Source organism: Anastrepha obliqua, chromosome 4 (assembly GCF_027943255.1).
Source record: "Anastrepha obliqua isolate idAnaObli1 chromosome 4, idAnaObli1_1.0, whole genome shotgun sequence".
NCBI lineage: Eukaryota > Metazoa > Arthropoda > Insecta > Diptera > Tephritidae > Anastrepha > Anastrepha obliqua.
In genome coordinates this window covers 31,967,425-31,990,967 of record NC_072895.1, presented here as the reverse complement: position 1 = coordinate 31,990,967, position 23,543 = coordinate 31,967,425, and the positions used below count along the sequence as shown (strand labels likewise).

Genomic DNA, 23,543 nt, shown 5'->3' with positions numbered 1-23,543 from the left:
GCAATCTCACGTGAAATGGTTAAAAAAGTGAAGAAGCGACTTGAGCGAAGTCCCCGACTTAGTGCCAATCAAATGGCGAAGAACAGAAAATATCTGACCGTAGCATCCGCCGCATACTGAAAAATGATCTCAAAGTCAAGTCTTACAAGATCCAAAAGGTGCATAATCTCACACCAAATCAGCAACAAGTCAGACTTGAGAGTGCGAAGGAGTTGCTGCGCTTAACCGAAAGCGGTCAACTCCAAACATTGTCTCTTCTAACGAGAAAATTTTTCAAATTGAGCAACTGGTAAACTCCCAAAACGATAGAGTTTATTTGACCGACCGTTCATACGCAAATTTGAGTCATCGATTGGCGACCAGGAGGCAACACCCGCCACAGGTAATGGTTAGGGCCGCTGTAACCGCAAATAGGCGCTCTCCAATCATTTTCAACGAGCCAATGCGAAATATTAACGGGAAATTATTCTGGAGGTTGCTTTGAAGCCGAGGGCAGACAAACATTTCGTTCGTAGACCACGAACGTTTCAACTCGGCACCGTCTCACAAAGCTCGAATGAACCAAGAATGGTTCAAAAGCCTCGTTCCGAACTTCTTAACGTCCACACAATGGCTCCCAAACTCACCACACGCGAATCTGATGGATTATTCTCTTTTTGGGCCATTTTGGAGAGCAAAGGTCCGAACTAAAAATTCATTAGTCTCGCGGCGCTGAAAAAAGCCTTTATCCGCGAGTGGGCCAAAATAACTGCAAGTCGCATTAGGGCAGCCTCCGACTCGTTTCTGGACCGTCTCAAGGCCATAGTCAAGGCAAAGGGTGGTTGTATCGACCAAAAGTTAATTGATTATAAATTCTGCATTATTTTCACACATTTTTTGCTTTGAATTGAATAAAAGTAAGTTTCCAAATTAAATTTATGGCCTTTTTAATTGGTCACACTTCGAGTGCCGGACACTGTAAACTTTAATGTTGTTATGCTTTTGTAAGAAAATAATTTAATTTTGAACCTGCTTAGGTTTGAGGTTATGTAATTGGATTATGTCCCAACCACTCAGAATTTAGTTAAGTCATCAACTATTAGAACTTATTTATATACTTATATATATATACTCCGTAGCCGCATACTAATACAAATATTTTTCTTTTCATTTGCAGATATCACTTCAGGTGCCAGCAAACTAATAATTCCTTAAAAATCTTTGCGAAACTGATTACCCCATCATATTAGTGACAGAGTCCAGCTACACAAACCCGAATGCAGTATCTCACCTACGCACTGCAAACATCCTCGCGTTTCCTCACAACGTCCGTCAACAACGCCACCACCACCACCACCACCACTACAACCAACAACACCGCCTACAACAATAATATCGACCCGCATTTGAACACTTTTAGCAGTGCACAAACCAACAACAACATAGACACAAATTATCCTTCGCATAATCCCAACAACATCAACAACAATCAACATCCGCTTCACACCATTTCGAGCAAGACATTAGCGACCTCTTACCGCAGCTGCAGCAGCAGCAATCCGCCAACGATACAAGCAGCTAAAACCTCAAACGCACATATCGAACCCATCCACAGGTACCAAACGCCATCGACGACATTTACCAAACCAACAACAAAAGCAACGATAACTACACTTCCACCACTTCCGCATAACACTTGCGTCGAGTACGTCTGCAGCGGCGCCACAACGTTCGGAGCAACATCAGAAGTAGCAGCAGCAACAGCAGCAGCAGTAGCTCCGACAGCGTCTGTAACAGCGACAGCGGTGCCGCAACCCCAATGAAATTTACTCACGATTAATGTTAGCATTGCGCGCAACAAGCTGCTCTCATTCTTCAATCGCGACATGGCCGCAACGGATGGCCAAATAATATTGGCCGCCTCCCGCTTCGGTGACACCGAACCGCCGGTATATTTGCGCGAATTTTCCAAACAAAAATTGCCCGCTGTCGCAAAAATCATTAAGGGGCAACATCAGAATCTTGGTGTGCCAACGCTCTCGGCGCCATCGTTGCAGAGTACAGCACTTTTTCTAAGTGCCGGCAAGAAGTACCAGATACTCGCGCAACCGATTAAAATTAAGGAGGGACGCAAGACGACCAATGTTGGCGCCAAGGTGCTCATACCGGAAACATATCCCGGTTACTTTGAGCTACTCAGCGAAGATGGTCGTTCGACGCGTTGCATCGATTCGGTGCTGGAACTATCGAAACGACGTAATTTGCGCGTTCTGGTGCGTGAAACGTTCCGGTGCACCCAGATGAATCGTACCATTCACGCAGGTGAACTACTAACGACGATGAACGACAATGGCAAATACTTGCAATGCAAGAATATAAAAGATGAGATTATCAATTTGCCACTCGATACCAAAGCGAAATTCTCACCGATCGCCAAGGAGGATAGCATTAGCGGAGTGCACACGGTGAAGAATCTACTACTAAAACGGATGCCAGTCATTGTGAGGTGGGTACGGTAGGCGCGTTATAGGAAATATGTAGTCGTAAGAATATTAACGAAATTATCATAGACTTTTTATAATCAGATATTTCTTTGATGATCAGAAGAATCCCAATGTCAGTCGATATGTTTTTCCTCTTTCAAACCAATTTCAGAATTTCATTCTCGTAAACTCAAATTTCTATTTCCCACGGTTAGTTTCAATTTATAGTAGAGTATATGAGAGGTATTTTTCGAAAGTTTTTTCCCCGTTTCTTAGCTCAAGAACCCGGACATTACTCAGTGTGTTCTGCTTCTTCTTTTTCTTGATTGGCGCGCTAACCGCTTAAGCGATTTTGACCAAGTTTAACAAAGCCATCCAGACGTTGTTTTTATCTGATCCCAACTGATGCCATATGGGCTCACCACCCCCCATTCCTTCCTCTGCTACAAATTGCAGGCAGCACATCGAATACTTCCAGAGCTAGAACGGTTGTATCCAATGAAACGTTTTGACTTAGCCAGCGGAGCCGTTGGATCTCTATGTATATGTCGTCGTAAGGCTCATACAGCTCATTATTCCATTGTCTACGAGATTCGCCGTCGCCGACAAAAATCTTCCGCAGAAGCAGAGAAGGCTCCAAAGGACACCTAATCGGATTTTGTCATCGTTAACCTTCTATGCCATTCAATAGGCCAGGCATGATAAGTTGTTGTTGTTGTTGAAGTGGTTCAATATTTCCACAAAAATACTCCTAATTACTGACCAGTGTGGTTTTACTACCACTGCCTCGTGTGATGATGTATTTTTTTTTGTGTTTGTTTCCAAGTCAGATTCATTTAGTGAGGTCCAAGTATAACAGCAAATCCTTTATCTCGATGCCTGAGATCTCCTTAATTTTCTGTAGGAAAGGCTTACCGAAGGAGCGGAGTCGTGCCCTAGCTAGACAGTCCTTGGCTGGATATAAAACTGAGTCGTTTCGGTAACGTAGAACCGACTGCCATGAAAACGAAAAACGACTCTCCTTCACCCCTTTCGCTTGACAGCTTCTGCAGATGGGATTGAAGGGGAGGTTGAGTCTGGCTGCATGCTCCCCTACTTTCCATTGACCTGTAAGGGTTGCAGTGATGTATGATAAGAATCTCATAAAATGTAATTTTTGTTCATCGAAAGAAAGATTCTCTGTTGGATTTCAAAGTTGACATTATTGTTGAGTACTGATACCCTGCTAGAGCGGCGAACCCTAGTCACAGTTTAGAATGATATATAAAAGAACTGAATTCTAAACTTGGCAAAAGTATAATTTTCTTTTTCTTCCATTTGATCTTGGCCAATCTTTTTACTTCCTTGTTTCAATGGTTTTCTTGTACTCATCTCATAGCCTGCTAGGGCAACAACTCTCTCTGAACTTCTAGTAATTACTGATCTACCAGCCTTCTTTATCTCAGCCGAGGTATTCTGGATATCTCCCCCGGCGGTAGGCTTTTTTCTTCATACACAAATTTGTCGTGTTCGTTTCACCAAATGTGGCTCGTATATTCGAAAACTTCAATGAACAATTGTGAATTTTGGACATAGTACAAGAAGGGACACCACTTGATTATCCACTTGATTATCCAACAAGTCCTGGGAACTTCACGCAATTCAATTTCCAAACTCGTAGCTGTGTTATCCGCTGATTGAACGATCGGCTCACACGCGGGAAAGCTAGGTTTACCATTTAACCCCCGTTGCAGAAGTTGTGGGGACCTTTCAGAGAAGGAGACTGTTGAGCAGTTGCTCTGTAAATGTCTGGGCTTGGCGGCTAGACGATTTGCGCCACTGGTGCCCTTTTCTTCGACAGCCTGAGGCAGTGCGCCAACCACCAATCTTCTCCATTGCATCAACAGCTCTGATTGACTGCACTCGTAGATATCTGCCTGTTGGAGGTCTCAAAATGATATCAAAACTGCGCTTTAGTGCTACTTGGGCAGTGACAGAGAGGTACCTCAACCATTTCACCTGCCTGCGTATGCATCGTACATCATTTCATTATTAGGAAACCAATATTTTTACAACTTTCCAGTTCTGACCTTTCCAAATTTAATACTTTCTCACTTGCACTCCTTTCAGACTGGTCCATGGCAGTGCACCCAAGGGTCTCAAGCAGCCTTTTGTTCCGGAGCTGCGTCTACTCGGCTGTGTGGAAATCGATCGCGTATTTGCCCTGCCGCTGCAGAAAGACAACGATTTGGTGCCAGTGCCGCTCAATGTGAAAATTAAATTGCAACGCGCACGCAATATGGAGCAGCTGGAACACTTTATTGAATATACGCGCTTCCTGGAGAAGGCGCAACGTTTACTGTCGGATGCACGTGATCGTCTGCAAGTGGTGGATCTCAAGTTGTCGGAGAAGGAGAAAAAAGACTCCAAGTTCAGTAGTCGGAATAAATTGCCCGTAGTTATGTTGCCATCAGCCTCCGTAGCCGGCGGTCTAATGGAGAACGGATATGTGCTGCGCAAGAGCGCCAGCTGTGATGCTTACGGCAAAGGTATTGGTGGGGCAGCGGGCATACTCACCAGCGCCGAGATAGCCGAGGAGTACAACGAAATAGATCATATTTACGATTATGTGCGCGGTTTAACGCCTCTCTCTAAGGGACTGACACGCTTCGAGCCGATCTGCGAAACGCCGACAATCAAGTCGCATCACACCGACAGTAGCGGCAACTACTGCAGTCTCATTCGTGTGGGTGCCCCAGCTAATAGTGGCAATACTAACAACAACAATAACAACAATAGTAATAGCTTAAACGCTAGCAGTGGCAGCAACACAAATCACAGTGGCGGTGGGGGCAGCGGAAACAACAACAATACTAACAATAACAACTACAGCAGTTTAGAGTCGGTGAAGCAGACGAATACAAACACAAACACAAACAGCAGTCACAATAGCAGCAATCAAAGCCACAACAACAACAACAACAGCCACAACACTGGTGGCAGTGTCGGTGGCAATCATCATCATCACCACCACCATCAGAGTCACAGCCACAATCATCACCACAGCCACCCACATCCACACGCGCATCCACATGCGCACCAGTCAGGCGGTGGAGCGGTGGTAAATCACTACCATCACAGCCATGTGCAGGAGGACATCAAACCAGTGCCACCGCCCATTGAGACCATACCGGGCAAGAAGTTGCCAGAGAAGCGGCAACGACCCACACTACCAAAGCTTTATCTGAAGAATACGCACAGTGCGGGCAGCAACACAGCCACCGGTGCGACAGCAGCGGCTGTGGCGGCAGCGGCAGCAGCCGCCTCTGCGTCCAGTCACCATCATCATCATCATCACTCAACGCAGGCGCAACACCCACATGCTGGCAGCTCGACGGCTGCGGTGGTGAATGCTACAGCTGCAGCAGTTGCAGCGCACCACTCTCATCACCATCACGGCAAAGTGCTAACGCCCAGCAACAGCAATAGCAACAATGGTGGTCACGCTGCAAATGGGCCGCTTAGCGCTGGCCTTTTGGGCGCGAGTAAGGAATGCAGCCTGGAACCACAATCACCGCTCTTTCATATAAGGTAAGAACGGGAGGAAGCGCATTTATACAACGAAAAAGTTTTTGAAAAAATTAGAGAAATATACAAAACAAAATTTGTGACTTGGGAAAAAGAGTTTAAATTTTTTTATATATGAATTTTGTACGTCGAGTCGTCGTATCAACAAATTTAGAATAAATAAGAAGTACAAAATGCCCCCATTTTTAATTTCTCTTCTCCACTTACTCACCCACGAAACTCTCTCACTCCATCTTGCAGGTACAAGAGTCTCAGCAGTTTGCAGCTGACACCTGAAAACACCTCCATTGCAGCAACGCCGATCTCAAGCAATTCCAAAGGTAACCAGTCAGCCGCAGTGCCCCCCGATGTGGTACTCAAATGCAGCAGCATCCTCAATCATCAGACGCATCATGCGCCACACTTACCACCGCCACCGCCGCCACCGCTAAGCAAAAGCGCCAGCACTGCTGGTGGCTTGGCAGCGGTGACTGGCTTGGGTATGGGTATGGGTGTGGGTGTGGGTGTGGGCGTCATGCACCACAATCCGCGCGAAGGCACACTCGACTCATCACGCAGTGGCGGGCGCACCTCCGGCGACTCAAACAAGTTGCCCGAAAAGAAGACGCGTCGTCTATCGCGTCCGCGTAGTCTATCGAATTTAGTCTGGGATTTGCGGCCATCCAAAGAGAAGTCAAAAAAGAAATTATATATACATCATTTTGATCATCGCCAGCAGGCGACGTTATACTTGTAGTCAGGTGGCAGGAAATATGTCAGGGTGTGGTATGAAGCAAATGCGGGGCAAGTTTTCGAAGTTGTTGCCATATATACATGTACTTTAAAGAAGAGCAATCGTAGAGGTATTGGGCAGAGCTTTTTTGCGGTGGAATGGAATGATTACGAACCAATGAATGAAGAATGATGTTGCCATCACTTAAAAAAAAAAGTTACACTTAAATGGATTTTTATGCATTACCTTAAGGTGAGTGTGTTATACATATACATAAATACTATTATGTATATGCATACTCAATATACATACATACATATACATACATACATACATATACATACATACATACATATACATACATACATATACATATATACATTTTCAACTTTTTAACTAGAATCTTTAGCGAAATTCCGCACCCCAGTTCTGTAGTCCATTGAATTTTGGTAAAATAAAGTATACGTTTAAAGTGCCTGCATAATCGGGCTGATTTTTGGTAATTTTTTCCAGGCGATCTTACGTGTTTTCTCCATAAAACGAATGCTCGACATGTTTTTATATGGAAGAAAAAACCCAACACCTCCACTAAAAAAATTGTTAAAAATCAACGCGAACTTTATGTTTACGAAGGGCTATAAATCTGCATACTCGACATTTTTCTTAGCATTGTAACTAAAAAAATTGAAATTTTTACGAAATTTTTATATTTTTTTTATTTCATTTATTTTTTTATTTTTTATTTAATTTTTTTTTATTTTATTTATTTTTTTATTTTTTGTTTCTTTTTTTATTTTACTTTATTTTTTTTTATTTTATGTTTTTTTATATATATATTTTTTATTTTGTTTTATTTTTGTGTTTTTTTTTTATTTTTTTATTATTATTTTATTTTATTTTATTTTAATTATTTTTTTATTTTTTTTATTTTTATTTTTTTTTTATTTTATATTTTTTTTATTTATTTTTTTATTTTTTTTTTTTTCTTATGTTTTTTTTATTTTATTTTATTTTTATTTTTTTTATTGCATCCCAAGAAAGGAGTAATTTACATTAATTGGCGACAGCTTTGCTGCAAGCCAATAATTTATAACAGGTACAAAGATTACAATTAAATTAATGTCTATAAATATTATATAAAATAGTTAACAATTTTTCAAACAAGGAAAACGTTTACTGTAAAAAGTTTCGGACTATATGACAAGAATTGAGCAAAGCTGCTTTCTGCATGTCGAAAATTAAATTTTCTGGGATTTGAAGAGTTTTCACGTTGTCTGCTAAGTTTTTATGCACTAGTCCGTGGGCTGAGATGATAATTGGTAGTATGTGCACCTTCCTTAGCTTCCACTGGCGTTTGACATCAATGCCTAAGTCAGAATATTTGGATATTTTTTCCGCATATGTTTTTTTGCATGTTTCTGTTTAGAGGAACAGCAATATCAACTATATAACCAGTCGTTTGAGATTTATCAATCAGGAAAATATCTGGCCTATTGTGGTCTCTTGTGGCATTTGTTAAAATTGATCGGTCGTAATATAGAAGGTAGTTGGAGTCTTCTTGAACAGGTTCTGGGGTGTATCTGAAGTACGGTATTTTGCTTCGATTGAAGTTCTACATCTGCGTCAGTTTTAGATGGATTATTTTCGCGATGTCGTTATGTTGCTTCAGGTACACAGAGTTTGCCAGTGTGGTGCATCCCGCTAGCACGAGGTCTAATGTCTCACTCCGACTATTGCATCTTCGAGATCTGTCTGCAGCGGCATTATTTTATTTTATTTTTTTATTTTATTTATTTTTATTTATTTTATTTTATTTATTTTATTTTATTTTATTTTATTTTATTTTATTTTATTTTATTTTATTTTATTTTATTTTATTTTATTTTATTTTATTTTATTTTATTTTATTTTATTTTATTTTATTTTATTTTATAATATTTTATTTTATTTTTTTTTTTATTTATTTATTATTATTTTTTTTTTTTATTGCATCCCAAAAAAGGAGTGTTATATTAATTGGCGACAGCTTAGCTGCAAGCCAATAATTTATAACAGGTATAAAATATTACAATTAAATATATATATAAATATTATGCAAAATAATTAACAAATTTACTAACAAGAAAAACGTTTACTGTAAAAAGTTTCGGACTATATGACAAGAATTGAGCAAAGCTGCTTTCTGCATGTCGAAAATTAAATATTCTGGGAGTTGAAGAGTTTTGACGTTGTCTGCTAAGTTTTTATGCACTAGTCCGTCCCGGATAAAATTTTCAAGGGATTGTGCTCTGGTGGAGCGTAGTCCAAGTTATACGCCCATGCGATTACTATTGCTTAAATATTTAAAAATCTACGAACTATTGCACATATGTCCAGTATGGTCGTCTTCTGCATGTCTTCTAAAAGGTGTTGGCAGTCATACTTCTTCAAGTTTTTTATTAAATTAAGCACTAATCCAGTGGACGATATAATTATGGGAATTATGTTCACTTCCATCGCTTTATACATCCGTTTAAGTTCTATGGCCAAAGCTGCATACTATACTTCGATATTTTGATGGAGTATGTGCTTTGGAAGTTGCGATTAAGGGGCACCGCTATATCGATTACTTCGATTGTTGTATTTATCTTGTCGAACAAGATGATGTCAGGTTTGTTGGCAGCTGCGGTTTGATCTGTAGAAATAAATCTGTCCCATTACAGTTTAAAATTTGCATTTTCCAATATTGCTTTAATACTAATAATACTTTAAACCTTTTTTTCCAACTCTCAACTCCTTTCAAATGATATCTGCCCATTTTCCATTTGTTAACAAAAGCTGTTAGTGTTCGAAAATAAAAACTGACGACACGAACTTCATTAGCTGATAAATTACACAATCCCAATTGAAAAATGTAAACAGTTGGCACAGGAATTATTCAAAAGGAGGAACTTATTTCAAATGAACTGTAATTGCGGAACTCTTGCAGTACTGCAGTTAGCGCAGCCGAGGCAGTTTCGAAGACCAAGCAAAGGTGTTCAACCAATGAGCAAATACACAAATAAGACGACAACATTAGCATGGCAAAATAAATAACAAAGTTAGAATAATCTAAAGGAAAGACAACAGTGACTGCCATCAAAGTAAACATTGAAAGGTGCCGACTGCCATGCTCCGCCATAGAAGGCTGCGTTGGCGTCAGCCAGTCACTCTCGACTCCCGCTGCAGTGAAGCAAATGGAAATTCGAGACTTGCAGACACGATTCAATTTGCAAATTACATTATTCTAAGCCACTAGTCGGTGTTCTGTGTGTCCCTTTTAAAGCTGCTACGGTTTTTGCCTAAATGTTGCAACATTTATACAAATGCAAAGTTGCTTCACTTACAGCAACTCTTCCACTTATTGGTTTTCTGCTTTTTTCGCGTAATTTTCTCCTTTTTTGAAGTGCAATGGTAGACAGCGGAAAATGTTGTGATTGCTTAATTTGAATGGCAACTAATGGCAACGATATTTACTTGAACAGCAAACCAATCAATAATCTGTGTATTAGATCTTGAAATTAATTAGCTCGCTTTGTGGCATTCCTGGCAGATAATCGGTGTAGTAGAAAATCAGAGAAACGAAAAGAAGATTTCACTAGAGGAAGGGGATCTTAAGTTTTCTAAAAAGTATTATAATTAATTTAAGTATTTTTCACAAGATGCGGTACCGCACCTGGAGGTAGCAGAGGAAGAGGAAGTTCTCCTCTACGTTGAAAGAACAGGTGGAGAAGGACTTGGCTTCACTTGGTGTGTCCAACTGACGCTGGTTCGCATGAGAAAGAAACTACTGCCGCGCTTTGTTAAACTCGCTCTAAATCGCTTAAGCGGTTATTTAGTTAATCAAGAAGAAGAATTTTTCACAAGAAAAAGTTGGGCGAGGCCAAAGAATATCCGTACCATAAATTCATAGATACTGCGGAAATTCTCTACAAAAATGGATAAGGATTGGTCGATTGAAAACAGGATTTGAAGGTTGCAATTCTCTTGTCAAGTGACGCCATTCGCTGTGCCAACTTTTTGGTCCCTTCTAGGTTTTGCACCTTGCCTTGGGTAGAGACGGTTTAGTTCACGTGCTCGGATATCCAGTGGAATTTTTCCCGCCATCACGCAAATTGCATCATCCGGTATGCACAGGTTACACGCAAAGCACTCACCCTATAAACCTGTCTGGCTCGTTGTAGGTGTGTTTCTCGGGCTAGGGACCAAATAGGAGCGGCATATAACAGAATGGAGTCTATCGCAGTAGATAGAAGTCTCCTTCTTGTACCTTGGGCTTCCGCAATGTTCGGCAGCAACCGTGTTAGAGCATTTGTAACTACGGCGCCTTTCGTACTGACTTTCACCGCGTGCTTTCTGAAGGTCGTGCGCGAGTCAATCATAACCCCTAAGTACTGTATAGCCGGTTTAGACTGGTTGTGGAGGCCTAAGACATTTACCGTCAAACTCTCCCTCTTCTGCTGTTTGCTCAAAAAGGCTGCTTCATTTTTTTGCGCTGCTAGTTGGAGTTTGGCATTGTATAACCAGCGCTCAATTCTCGCTATAGCATTGTATCAGGTGAGTTCCACATCAATGGCCTGTTTCCCCGTGACAACTAGCGCAATATAGTCTGCGTAGCCAACCAGTGTCGCATTCATGGGCAGCTCCATTTTGAGGATGCCATCGTACATTGCGTTCCACAAAATAGTTCGAGTTACTCTTCCTATTTGCGGCGTGCGTTTTAATGATTGTTCCGCAAATGGGAGGATCTACAGTTTTAAGCCGACTCCAAATGGCAGATATTTTTTGTGTGGAGCTTTTACATGGCAGAAATACACTCGAAGGTTTGACATTGCCTACCGAGGCAACCTCTGGTAGAAAAAACTTTTTCTGCATTTGGTGTTTCATGCACGGAGATTCGTACCAATTCGTAATTGGGACCGAATGTGGGTTCTCGAGGTGGAGCGATAGAATGTGGGAATTCTTTTAATGGGAGAAATGAAATGAAACTTGGAAAAATAAATAAAATTCTTTTAGCAACTAATGCTTTGCACACTTATTTCTGGGACGGAAAGCCAAGTTTCTCTGCAAGGCTGTCAAAACCAAAAAAAACGTACGCTGTAAGCATAACAGGGCACAAGTCGCACGGTATCAGTGCAGGTTTTCCTAGAACTCAAATTTTTTCACATTCATACCCAATCCCAAGGGAAGAGAGCTATCCTAAAAACAATCAAAGCTACTCAGCCCACCGCGCATGAAACTACTGATGTTCACTGAAGACTGAACTGAGCAATAAAAATACTTGGGAAAGATTATCTTAAACTATAGTAACTAATTCGCTGACAGATCCCTCGCCGATGCGAGGCAGGAGCAGTGGTCTGCGGGCCGCGAAAAGGATACTCGGAAGCGCTAGACAAGAGTACAAATATATATCACACGAAAGTCTACGCAATAGACGAAAGTGCTCACTTTAACCTACAACCGCAACTATAAAAGCAGAAGCGATCCTTACTAACAAACAGCAACCAAGGCTCTCAACTCTCAAAACTCATGCTGGGATGTCTTGGTAAGCTGAACATCTTAGGCCCACAACAAACAGGTATCTTTCCTATGAACGGATTACTGGTAACGAAAAGGCAGATAAATTAGCCAGGAAAGGAGGCCGCCCAGAGTCAAAATCCATGATAGGTAACTGTAACCTGAACCGATTTAACGAATATATGGAATTAAATAAGAACAAGTTTAGAATCATCAGAGGAATTCTAGAAAGCCATCTGTGCGACAAACTCACTTTGGCCTTACACGTCCGTTGTGATACCACTGTGCGACACGGTAGCCTCGTTTATTTTTCTTCGTGAAACCATTTTATGGCTCTTATGAAGCTCATGATTGGTCCAATGCCCACGCTGGACAGTCTTGTAAGAGAATTGAATAAGTATCTACCTAGAAATCCTGCTCTGAATTTATCTAAGGCTGGGCAATTGCAAAGGAACTGCTCAACTGTTTCTTGCTCTTCCTCATCGCTATAATATTCATTTTCCACATTTTCTATAATATTAATGGGAGAAAACTTCTAAAAATTCTTCTAATTCCTGCCAAATAGCCAATTACCGATTATACAAGCCACGACCTTCGTGATATCCTATCTTGAAAGGCTAAGCAGCTCCTTTTTCTTCTTTTTATTTATTTGTGGCCACAGTAGCCTCCATGGCCTATTGGCCTCTTAGATAGTGTTGTTTTTGATTATTAATTTGCTCATGGTCATAGGTATCCCAATCGTACTTCTATCACTGAGCAGTTGAAGAGTAATACCTTTCCTGGTTAGCTCATCGGCTTTACAATTTCCCCACAATATCTCTGTGCCCCGAAACCCAAATAAGGCTGACCTTGAATACGACACTAATATCATTTAGGGCTTTCCGGCATTCCTATGATCTTAGTACAGCCGCTTTTATTGCTTCCTGTTGTATATTAAGATCCAAGGGGAGCAGATCAAGCATAGCACTTAGGGCATCACCAGAGGTTATACTCGCGGTGATTAGTTCGTCACTGTTCTCACCAGCGGTTAATAGCCTCTCAGAGGGCATGGAACATATCCACTTTACAATGGTTTGATTAACTCCATATCGTTCGGCAGAAGAACATATTGAGCCGAAAGTGTCATTATTGAAAGCCACCTCAGTATCCACGAACACGCCCATTGTGTACTCGTCAGCTTCCAGCCCGGCTTCAATCTTGCTAATCAATCAATCGTGTAAGGCTGATTCACACGATTTGTCACTCTGGTAAGCGTGTTGATTTCTACTAAGTGGACTTCTGGGCAAAACCTCCACTCGAATATGTTTCTCCACCACTCGTTCTAGACTTTTCAACACGAACGATGTCAAAGTGATTGGTGCCTAAGCGACACAAACAACTGGGTGAAGAAATTTTACGAGAGGAGGAAATAAGACTCAATAAAAAAGTTGAATACTAAAATTCGGTGAGGAAGTTGAGCTTAGTAAAATACTTTAAATCTATGAAGGCGGCACAATAGATATTTCAGGTCGTGCTACTAAATACCCTCATAATGATAAAAATGATAATAATAACATACACATTTTAATTACAACATTTAATCTATTAAATATTTCAATGACAATTTCAACCAACAGTTGGGTAACTCAATTTTTTCTTTTTTATGCTTTCAGCTTCTGATCCGATATCCTTATCCAAGTAGAAAATGCAAATGGAAGTGTCTTCTGCTTCTGCAATATCAGCGCTCATGTCAATTGGAAATCACGCGAAAAACACACATCAATACATTAAGGAAAAAAATGGAAAGCATTTTTAAAAACGAAATCTACATTTATACAAAATTTTAACCAATAGTTTCAAACTATGCATAAAAAATGTGTGCATGGAAAATTAGAAATGTGACTTACAACCTTAGTAGCAAAAGCTTTAAAACAATTTTTTCTCAATTTATTAAATTGTGCCTTTTATTAATAAATACAAAACACAAAAACAAAAAAATCTTTGAAAATGAGATGTTATTGAGTTGACTAAATGCAAAAACTAAAAATGTTTTTATTGGCTGGCTATCTGAAAGTACGCAGTAGTGCCTTTTGTGAACTTTGGAATTCGGTAAATTTACAATAATTTAGCCACTGGCAAATTTTCAGTTTTTCAGTTAAATAATTTGTGACAAAAATTTCAATTACAAAAGCAACAACACAACTAGCGCATTTTCAATATTTCAGTTAAATAATTTATAAGAAAATGATTTCTATATCAAAAGCAACAACACAACTGGCGCATTTTTAATTTTTCCGTTCAATACTTTTTAACAAAAAATTTAAATTACAAAAGCAACAACACAACCAGCGTTTTTTTCAATATTTCAGTTAAATAATTTGAGACAACAAATTTCTTTACAAAAGCAACAACACATCCCGTGCTTTTTCAATATTTTAGTTCAATAATTTGTAAGAAAAAAATTCCAATTACAAAAGCAACAACAATTTTCAATTTTTCCGTTCATTAATTTTTAACAAAAAATTTCAATTACAAAAGCAACAACAATTTTCAATTTTTCCGTTCATTAATTTTTAACAAAAAATTAGAATTACAAAAGCAACAACACAACGAGCGCTTTTTCAATATTTCAGTTCAATAATTTGTAAGAAAAAATTGCAATTACAAAAGCAACAACAGTTTTCAATTTTTCCGTTCATTAATTTTTAACAAAAAATTTCATTACAAAAGCAACAACAATTTTCAATTTTTCCGTTCATTAATTTTTAACAAAAAATTTTAATTACAAAAGCAACAACACAACGAGCGCTTTTTCAATATTTCAGTTCAATAATTTGTTCGAAAAAAATTGCAATTACAAAAGCAACAACAATTTTCAATTTTTTCGTTCATTAATTTTTAACAAAAAATGTAAATTACAAAAGCAACAACAATTTTCAATTTTTCCGTTCATTAATTTTTAACAAAAAATGTCAATTACAAAAGCAACAACACAACCAGCGCATTTTCAATATTTAAGTAATTTTTCAGTTAACAAAAAAATTGCAATTACAAAAGCAACAACACAACCAGCGCATTTTCAATATTTAAATAATTTTTCAGTTAACAAAAAATTTCGGTTACAAAATTAAGCATTTCCTACTATTACGAGCAAAATATTATATTTGAAAAATATACTATTTTAGATATTTTTCCTAAAATATGTTTATTTTACACGAAACCCCAATATAAAGTTTTACTTGCAAGTTTACACAAACAACACTGAAGTGTTGAAAACAAACACAAAAAATACACCCGAGGTACAACTTTCAGTGTTGTTTCGATCTCGAACTGAATCTTGAGAAGATTCTTTTAGAGATCCTCTGTGGCCTGTGGAGGGAGAGACGCCATAATTTCTTAATACAAACAAAAAAGTTTCATAGGAAAACAAGCAAAGTTAATGGTAAAATATTGCTATACAAAAAAAACAAAAAAACGCTAAAATAAAAAATGCATCAACACATCAAGTCTTTAAAATTGTGATTTTAATTTTATGTGAAAAACGTAAAACCGAGCGACAAGTCGAAAATGGCGGATTTTATTATATTTTACGTATGTACTTTAAGCCCATAGGAGTTGAGCGACTTGCAACGCTTCATTGTTTAAATAATTTAGCTGATAGTTCTTTTTTTTTTTTTTGTAACCGCATATCCCAGTAGTTTTACGATCTACCATAAGTTAAGTTACTGAATTTTTTATTTATAATTTCAACGCTTTTGTCAGTCACTTAACTTTTAATTAGAAGAGAATGCAATGAAAATGGAAAAAATGTCTATAATTAATTAAGTTAAAAGATAAAGAATTTATGAAGAATAAAGGAGCGAAGGCGTGCAGTTGTTGGCGCAATTTTGAAGCAACTCAATTTTTGTTGCAATTTTAGCTGAACTCAGCTCAACTGCACGCCAGGCGCAGCGACTCAAGTGATTTCCATTCGAACACATTTACTCAGCTGTTCAAGCGAAATTTCTACGCATACAAGTGCATATAAAGAAAAAAAAATGTTACATATTACATACATACCTACATGCACACATGTATAGTGGAAGGAAAAGTCAAAATAAACCACAACAATATTAAATATCCAATAGCAAATGTTTTTGAAAGGAAGTACTTTGCAAATAGTGCATACACAAATACATACAAACATGCATGTGAGAGAATAATATTGAACAAGAAACATACTTACACACACACCTACATATGTATACACATATTCGAACAAACAATAGAAGAACAAGCATGGAAGCAAGCAGAAATGAACAGCAAACGAACTTGAACTGCCACAAAAAGTGCAAGCATTTTTAATAAAATCACTATTTAAGCAGTACTAAAATAATATTAGTCTCATATGTACACAAATACATACCTATGTACGTACACATATAAGAAATCTCACTCATACTCAAGAAAGAGAGAACAAACCAAGAACAACAAACACTTGCAGATATCTAAAAATTTCATTGGTATTTCAAATTAAATAAACTAAAAAACAAACAGATTACACATTTCAAAAAACAGTTACTGGCAAAAATTAATGGAAAAAAATACTAAAAAATATAAAAAAATACTTAAAAAAATATTAAAAAAACTATTTAAAAAAGTATTAAAAAATAATAATTAAAAAAAAACACAAATGCATGCATATGCACATACACATTCTTAGCACTTGTACTTATGTATGGGTGTGTGTGTGTGTGTGCAGCGCCTGTATAACCTATAAATATTGCGTGTGTATATTTCGTTCACGATTGTTTGTTCCACTTAGTTTAGTCTATTTTAGTTTAGTTTATAAATAATAAAATGAAACTTGTAAACTGTATTAGTCGATAAATATGCATTTTAGTATTTCATGTCCAATAAAAATTGTGTCGCGTAAATAAAAAATATATTGAAAATTAAACTAAAAAGACTTTCGATTTATTCTTAAACTGGAGGTAAGTACTGCCATTGAACTTAAACTCGCACTTCTGCTCGCAATTATTGATTTTTTATTATGAATTTGCTAAGCAAAATGGGCTATTAACTCTTTCCGTCACGCTCTTTACTGCGACATAAAAAATTTATTTTTTGTTGTTAATTGGTGAATATGGAATACAAGTAACACACGAATGCAAAAAAAAAAATATTTACCGTTAGGTTTTTGAGAAACAAGGTGGTCACCACCAGTAACCACCATGACTGAAGAGTACAAAAATGTATTAAAACTAATGCACTCAATTACTTCACTTTTTCATTTATTTTTAGAAAAAAGACAATACAAAATTTGGTAATAAATTTACAAATAATTATTTCTTGTGAAAATCTGAAAAACATGCCTTTCCTTTTCGGAGGCAAAGCGAGACGCTTTTGGTACTGCAAAAGACGCATCTTCTAGGTGTGCCTCTAAGCGGTTGGTGTCGATTACTCTCATGGCGGATTTCAGCAGGCACGCTATACCGTTTTATAGCAACTGGTACAGGAGATCTTGGGCTTGATCCATTCCTGATCGCGGAACTTCCTGGAGCTCGCTTGTTTACGTAGCAAGGTGCTAACAGCCCCTGATAAATTGAGCGGCGAAAGTCCTTCAATGTCAACTCATCCGAATGAGGTCTGTTAATCAGAAGCTCTTTGTAAGCAATCGGAGTGGTGTTACATCTTCCAAGCTGATTGTATGATCAGCTAGGCCCACACTCTCAACAAACTCGCCAGGTATATCCATAGAGAAGGTCCTTTTCCATTTAGGAGGCTGCAAGGTTGTAGAGCTAACAATATTATTCTGACTTACAAAGTTTGATAATGGTATTTCATCCTCGTCGTCGAATAGCTCTTCATGGATATTCTGTACATCTGCCCCACACACATCCAATATCGATTTTGACACTGGCCACTCAGGCGTGTCTAGATTTTCATCCTCATCGGAACTGACTTCACTTTCAGGTCCTGAAGGTAAATCTTCATACAAACATTCTTCAATTTCCCTTTGCGTCAATGATCGTTGCATTATTGAAATAATTGCCTAAAATATTGTAAATACCAAAGAAAGTCCCACTCATAGTGACCGTATAAAAAAGCAAATGCTAGGAATACTTACGTCACGGTGGTTATTGTTGCTAACCACCACTGATTATAAAAAATATTCGTAAAATAATCGAAATTTAAGCGAGAAAGCAACCACTGTGTATCAAACACACCACAAGAACTAAATTTGCACAAAAATCAAACCATAAATTGCGTTATTGAATTTATTATGAATTTTTACTTCTAGCTTTCACAAAAACGCGCGGCCACGGATTTTTACTTTAAATTTTCTCAACACGTGGTGGGTGTATTTCTAGCTATTAGCGCCCTCTTCATTTAAAAGGAAGCAATAATCAATATTCGTGCAAAATTAAAAACATAGATTTTGCCAACCGTCGTAAAAAAAATAAAAAATAGGTGGTTAGCAAAGCTAAGCTCTGAAAGGCTCTTCAAGACGAGTATACCGTCAAGAAGGGAGTGGCAGACACCAAGGGGGGGAGAAGGGGGGAATTAAATTTTTATACAGTTGGTTCCAAGCTAGACGATAGAGTGGCTATGGAGTTTTCTCGAAGGAATTAGGACTGGAACTATCCGTTCGACTACCAGACTACTGCAGCGGCTATCAGACAGAGGTTCTAGCTATAAAGGAAGTGGTTACATATCTAAATACGCACGCCGTAACAAAAACGACTATAAATATATTCTCGGATAGCCAGGCGGCCATCAACTCAATGAATGCGGCTTTACTAAGATCGAAGGTTGCACAGGAATGCCGGACAGCCCTAAATTATATTAGTGACGTATTCAAGGTCAGCCTTATTTGGGTTCCGGGACATAGAGATATTGAGGGAAACTCTAAAGCTGATGAGCTACCCAGAAAAGGTATTGCTCTTCAAGTGCTCAGTGATAAAAATACCATTGGAATGCCCATGGCCACGAGTAAACTAATAATAAAAAACCACATTATCCAAAAGGCCAATAGGTCATGGAGAAATCAAGAGAAAAGAACAATGGAAATAAACTGCAAATAAACAATATAAGAACAAAGGAATTGCTTAGTCTTTCAAGAGACAATTTCTCGAAGGTCGTGGCTTGTTTAACCGGTCACTGGCTATTCGGCAGGCATTCCTCGAGACTAGAAGTATTCTCCCATGAATAGTGCAGAAGTTGCAGAGATGTGGAGGAGGAAGAAACAGTGGAACACTTTCTTTGCAATTGTCCAGCCCTAGTTAAAATCAGAGCAGGTTGTCTAGGTAAATACCTTTTTAATTCTCTTACAGAGCTATCTGGCGTGGGGTTGGGATCAATACTACGCTTCGTAAGAGCAACAAAATGGTTCCACGAAGGAAGATAAATGAGGTTCCCGTGTAGCACATTGGTATCACAACGGACCTGTAAGGTCTAAGATAGTTGGTCGTGCAGACCGACTACCACCATAACCTAACCTAACCTAAACAAAAACAAAACCCTCTTTTACTTAACCCCACTTCTAACTTTTTCCACAAAATATCGCGACCTGCCGCTTCAAGTACCTTTCTGCATAGAAACAAAAGACATGCTCTCTATGTAAAATAAATATTTAATTAATTATACAGTTATATACAGGGTGGACCATACAGCGTTTGCTTTTTGAACCACCTATTTTTTTGAGATGGTAACACAAATGACATGTCAAATGTGTTCATAATTTACTTAAAGGTTTTACATTTACCAAATGTGACGCTCTACGCTTGAACAAAATTTGGGAAATATTGAAAACCTATTTCCAAAGTGGTGAGTCTTCTTCTTCTTCTGCGGTTACAGTAAATGGCGAGCGTTACCGAGACATGCTCAACGAGTTTTTGTTTCCAAAAATTGAAGGGGATGACATGGACGACATTTGGTTTCAACAGGACGGTGCAACTTGTCACACTGCCAAAGTTACACTCGAACTTTTGGCTACCGTTTTTGAAAACCGAATAATCAGCCGAAATTCCGATATCAATTGGCCGCCTCGGAGCTGTGATTTAAGCCCGTTGGACTATTTTTTGTGGGGAGCCGTTAAGGGCAAATGCTATGCGAACCATCCAGAGACGATTGATGCTTTAAAACACGAAATCGAAGTTGCCATTCATGAAATTGGAGCCCAAACAATCGAAAATGTGCTTAAAAATTGGGTTGATCAAATGGCCTACTGTAAAGCCAGTCGTGGCAGTCGTTTGAACGATATTATTTTTTATCCATAAATGACAATGTTCAATCTTCAAAATAAAAAAAAAAGTTTGAAAAAATATTGTTTATTTTTTTTTTATAGCCGATTCATAAAGCAAGTTTTACATGGTCCACCCGATATTATGTGGTAATTTTTACTCGGTTATGATAGTTTGAATTTGTATTTACCTAGCGACAAACCGCAGGTTATATAATATTATTATAAAATTTTTGCATATTCGTGTGCACATCGAAGAAGAAGAACTTTAATGCAACCAAACGAGAAACATAACATTCATGAGCAATTCCATTGAGTTGCATTTGCATTGAGCAAGTACTGAAATATAGTCAAAAACACTCAGTGTTTACAGCGCTGGGCATGGCTAATTACAATAATTTTTGAAGGTTTCAAAAGGCTTCAGAACAAAATTAGCCTCGGCCACGCATGCATACAAATATTTCGAAACAAATCTTGTTTGGAGAGACGGGATATTCTATTTGAATTGAGTGCTTGGTACTTAGCATATTTCATTCCTTTTAGGCAATACGTAGAACTGTACGACGGGATTACAATTGCAGTACATCCAATATCATTAGGTTAGCTAAATATAGCAGTTTTCCGCATTACTACAAATTTGTGCAAAGCAACTGCTGTTTCACGGATATCTCAGTGCAATTACCTATACATTTACACTCACTTACAATGGAGCATTTTAGGGCACTGGACACATTTTTAGACACTTAACTGAAATTTCTCTCTTAACTACCGCTTATCGAAACTAATGGGCGAAAAATCACAAATCTGACAACAAAACGAATTCTTGATTCAGTTGAGCGTAATTTTAGTTAGTGCCACAAAATTTTACAAGTACACCGGGTTAAGTAACCATAGCACTAGAACTTATTGAGAGGTTCTGACAATTTATTTGTCTCTTATTTAATTTGAATAATTTTTTATGAAAGAATCATTGATTTCCCTATAAAAAACTTACCAATTCAAGTTTCAAACTTTGTTCAAATTGAAAAAAAAAAACTCAAAAAATTTCAATCAAAAATGCCAACTTTTTAGTCAAATTTTTTAGAAAAATTTCGAGTATATAATTTTATAGCCGAAATTTGGTATAATAAAGTGCAAGTTTTAAGTGGCTCAAAAGTCGCGTTGATTTTTAATAATTTTTTTTTTGCCAACACTCAAGTTTTCTTTTATACAAAAAAATGCCACTCATTCGATGTATGAAAGAAAATGTAAAAGACTGCCAACAAAAGAAATAAAAAATGCATTTTTAGTTAAGTATTTTTACAAGTTTTTTAAGTTTGCAGAAAGTTTGAAAACTGACTTTATGTAGTGCTAACTTTTGTAAAACGCGCAATAAAGCTTTTAAGAGGAAATTTGTAGAAAAAATTTTCCGTGAGGTATGGTCTTGTAACTTCTGCTGAAGATTTTTCACATTTTTAATTGTATTATATATTTGCTTGGGCAAAGCATGGGCTGAAACTTTTATGGAAAATATGTGCTTTGTGAATGTTGAAAAAGCAACAGATGTTCCAATAGATAGTTAAAAGTTTGTGGAAAATTAGGAAGAGAAGGGTTTTGAACATTTGGGCCGGTTTACCAGTACAAGTTTATCACTGCTTTAATGCTGAATTAAGTTTGAAAATTCACCTTAACAACAACCGGCCACTGGTCTTTGGGAGACCATGGCAGGAAGACGGAGTGCCCGTGCAACGATAGATTTAGAAGCTGCAATCAAGAAAAATCACTATCTGCGCGAGTGCCCATATCTGGGTGCTCTACGGCATCAAATGCTGGGTGCGTTCTCGATGGTTAACTTCAAAGAAATTGCAGAAGAGTAAATATACGACATAGGCAGATTCGTAGTCAAATCAAGATGATTCAACTAATAAAAAGCAGTGGCGTATCAAAATCGCATATTTTGTGCTGATTGAGTCTGGGCTGTGTCAAGAACTCTTAGAAGATATTATAGTACCGTTCAAACTAAATAAAAATCCTTTGTTCTATACACCATAATGGAGCTTTCAGAGCACCTTCGAGAGTGAAACATTTCATGGATTGTATCACTGGGGGAAAAAATATATTTTAAAACCACACTAAGAATAATATAGCATATTTCTTCAGTGTTCAAATGAAAATTTTAAGTGAATTCATACAAAAAATTGCGTTGTTTTAACCTCCGTGGTTGAAGGAGGTTAGAATATTTATTAAATTTTTACTTAATTCTTTTGATTTTTTTATAAGAAATATTTTTTTTTATTTAAAAAATGTTATATTATATTTAAAATTAAAAAAAATTATATTTTTGAACTTTAATTTTGCTTTATAAAAATACTTTCTCTTTAATATTAAAAAATGTAATAAAAAATAAAATTAAATATTTAATAATAAATAAATTATCTAATAATATAACTAAAATTAAAAAAATTCATAACTTTTTGGACCTTCAGTGAATCTTTTTTTATTTTTTTATAAATAAATCTTTATAAATCTTTTTTTATTTTTTTATAAAAAATATATTATTTTTAAATATTAAAAAAATTTAAATATTTCATTAAATTAAATAAAATTAAAAAAATTCATATTTTTTGGACATTAACTTTTTACCTACCTTTCTTTATTTTTCATAAAAGATATATGTTTTTAATATTAATTTTATAAAACATTTTTTTAATATTAAAAAATTTAATATTTAAAATTAAATAGAATAAAAAAAAGATATGCATATCTTTTAGGCTTTAATTTTTCATTTATTTATTTTTTGTAAAAAATACTTTTTTTAAATAATGACAACTGTAATATTTAAAATTAAATAAAATTACAAAATTCATATTGTTTGGGCTTTACTTTTTTACTTTAGTTTTTTTTTATAAAAAATATTTATTTTCTATTAAAAAATTTAATATTCAAAATTAAATAAAACTAACATAATTCGTATTTTTGCACTTTAATTTATTTTTCTTTTGTATAAAAAATATTTTTTTTTATATTTGGAAAATTTAATATTTAAGATTAAATAAAATTGAAAAACTCGTATTTTTTGGACTTT

General features: G+C 36.9%; 1 protein-coding gene across 1 annotated transcript in view; it reads left to right on the top strand.

Moving 5' to 3' along the window:
- LOC129245285 (uncharacterized) overlaps positions 1-14,630 on the top strand; it is a 59,024-nt gene extending 44,394 nt beyond the window's left edge. The window contains exons 2-5 of the mRNA XM_054883367.1: positions 1,157-2,485; positions 4,572-6,032; positions 6,270-6,993; positions 13,929-14,630. Of these exons, the coding sequence (XP_054739342.1) occupies positions 1,866-2,485; positions 4,572-6,032; positions 6,270-6,765 (2,577 nt within the window). The 5' untranslated portion in view covers positions 1,157-1,865 and the 3' untranslated portion in view covers positions 6,766-6,993; positions 13,929-14,630. The remainder of the gene's footprint in view (positions 1-1,156; positions 2,486-4,571; positions 6,033-6,269; positions 6,994-13,928) is intronic.
- The last annotated feature ends 8,913 nt before the right edge of the window (positions 14,631-23,543 follow it).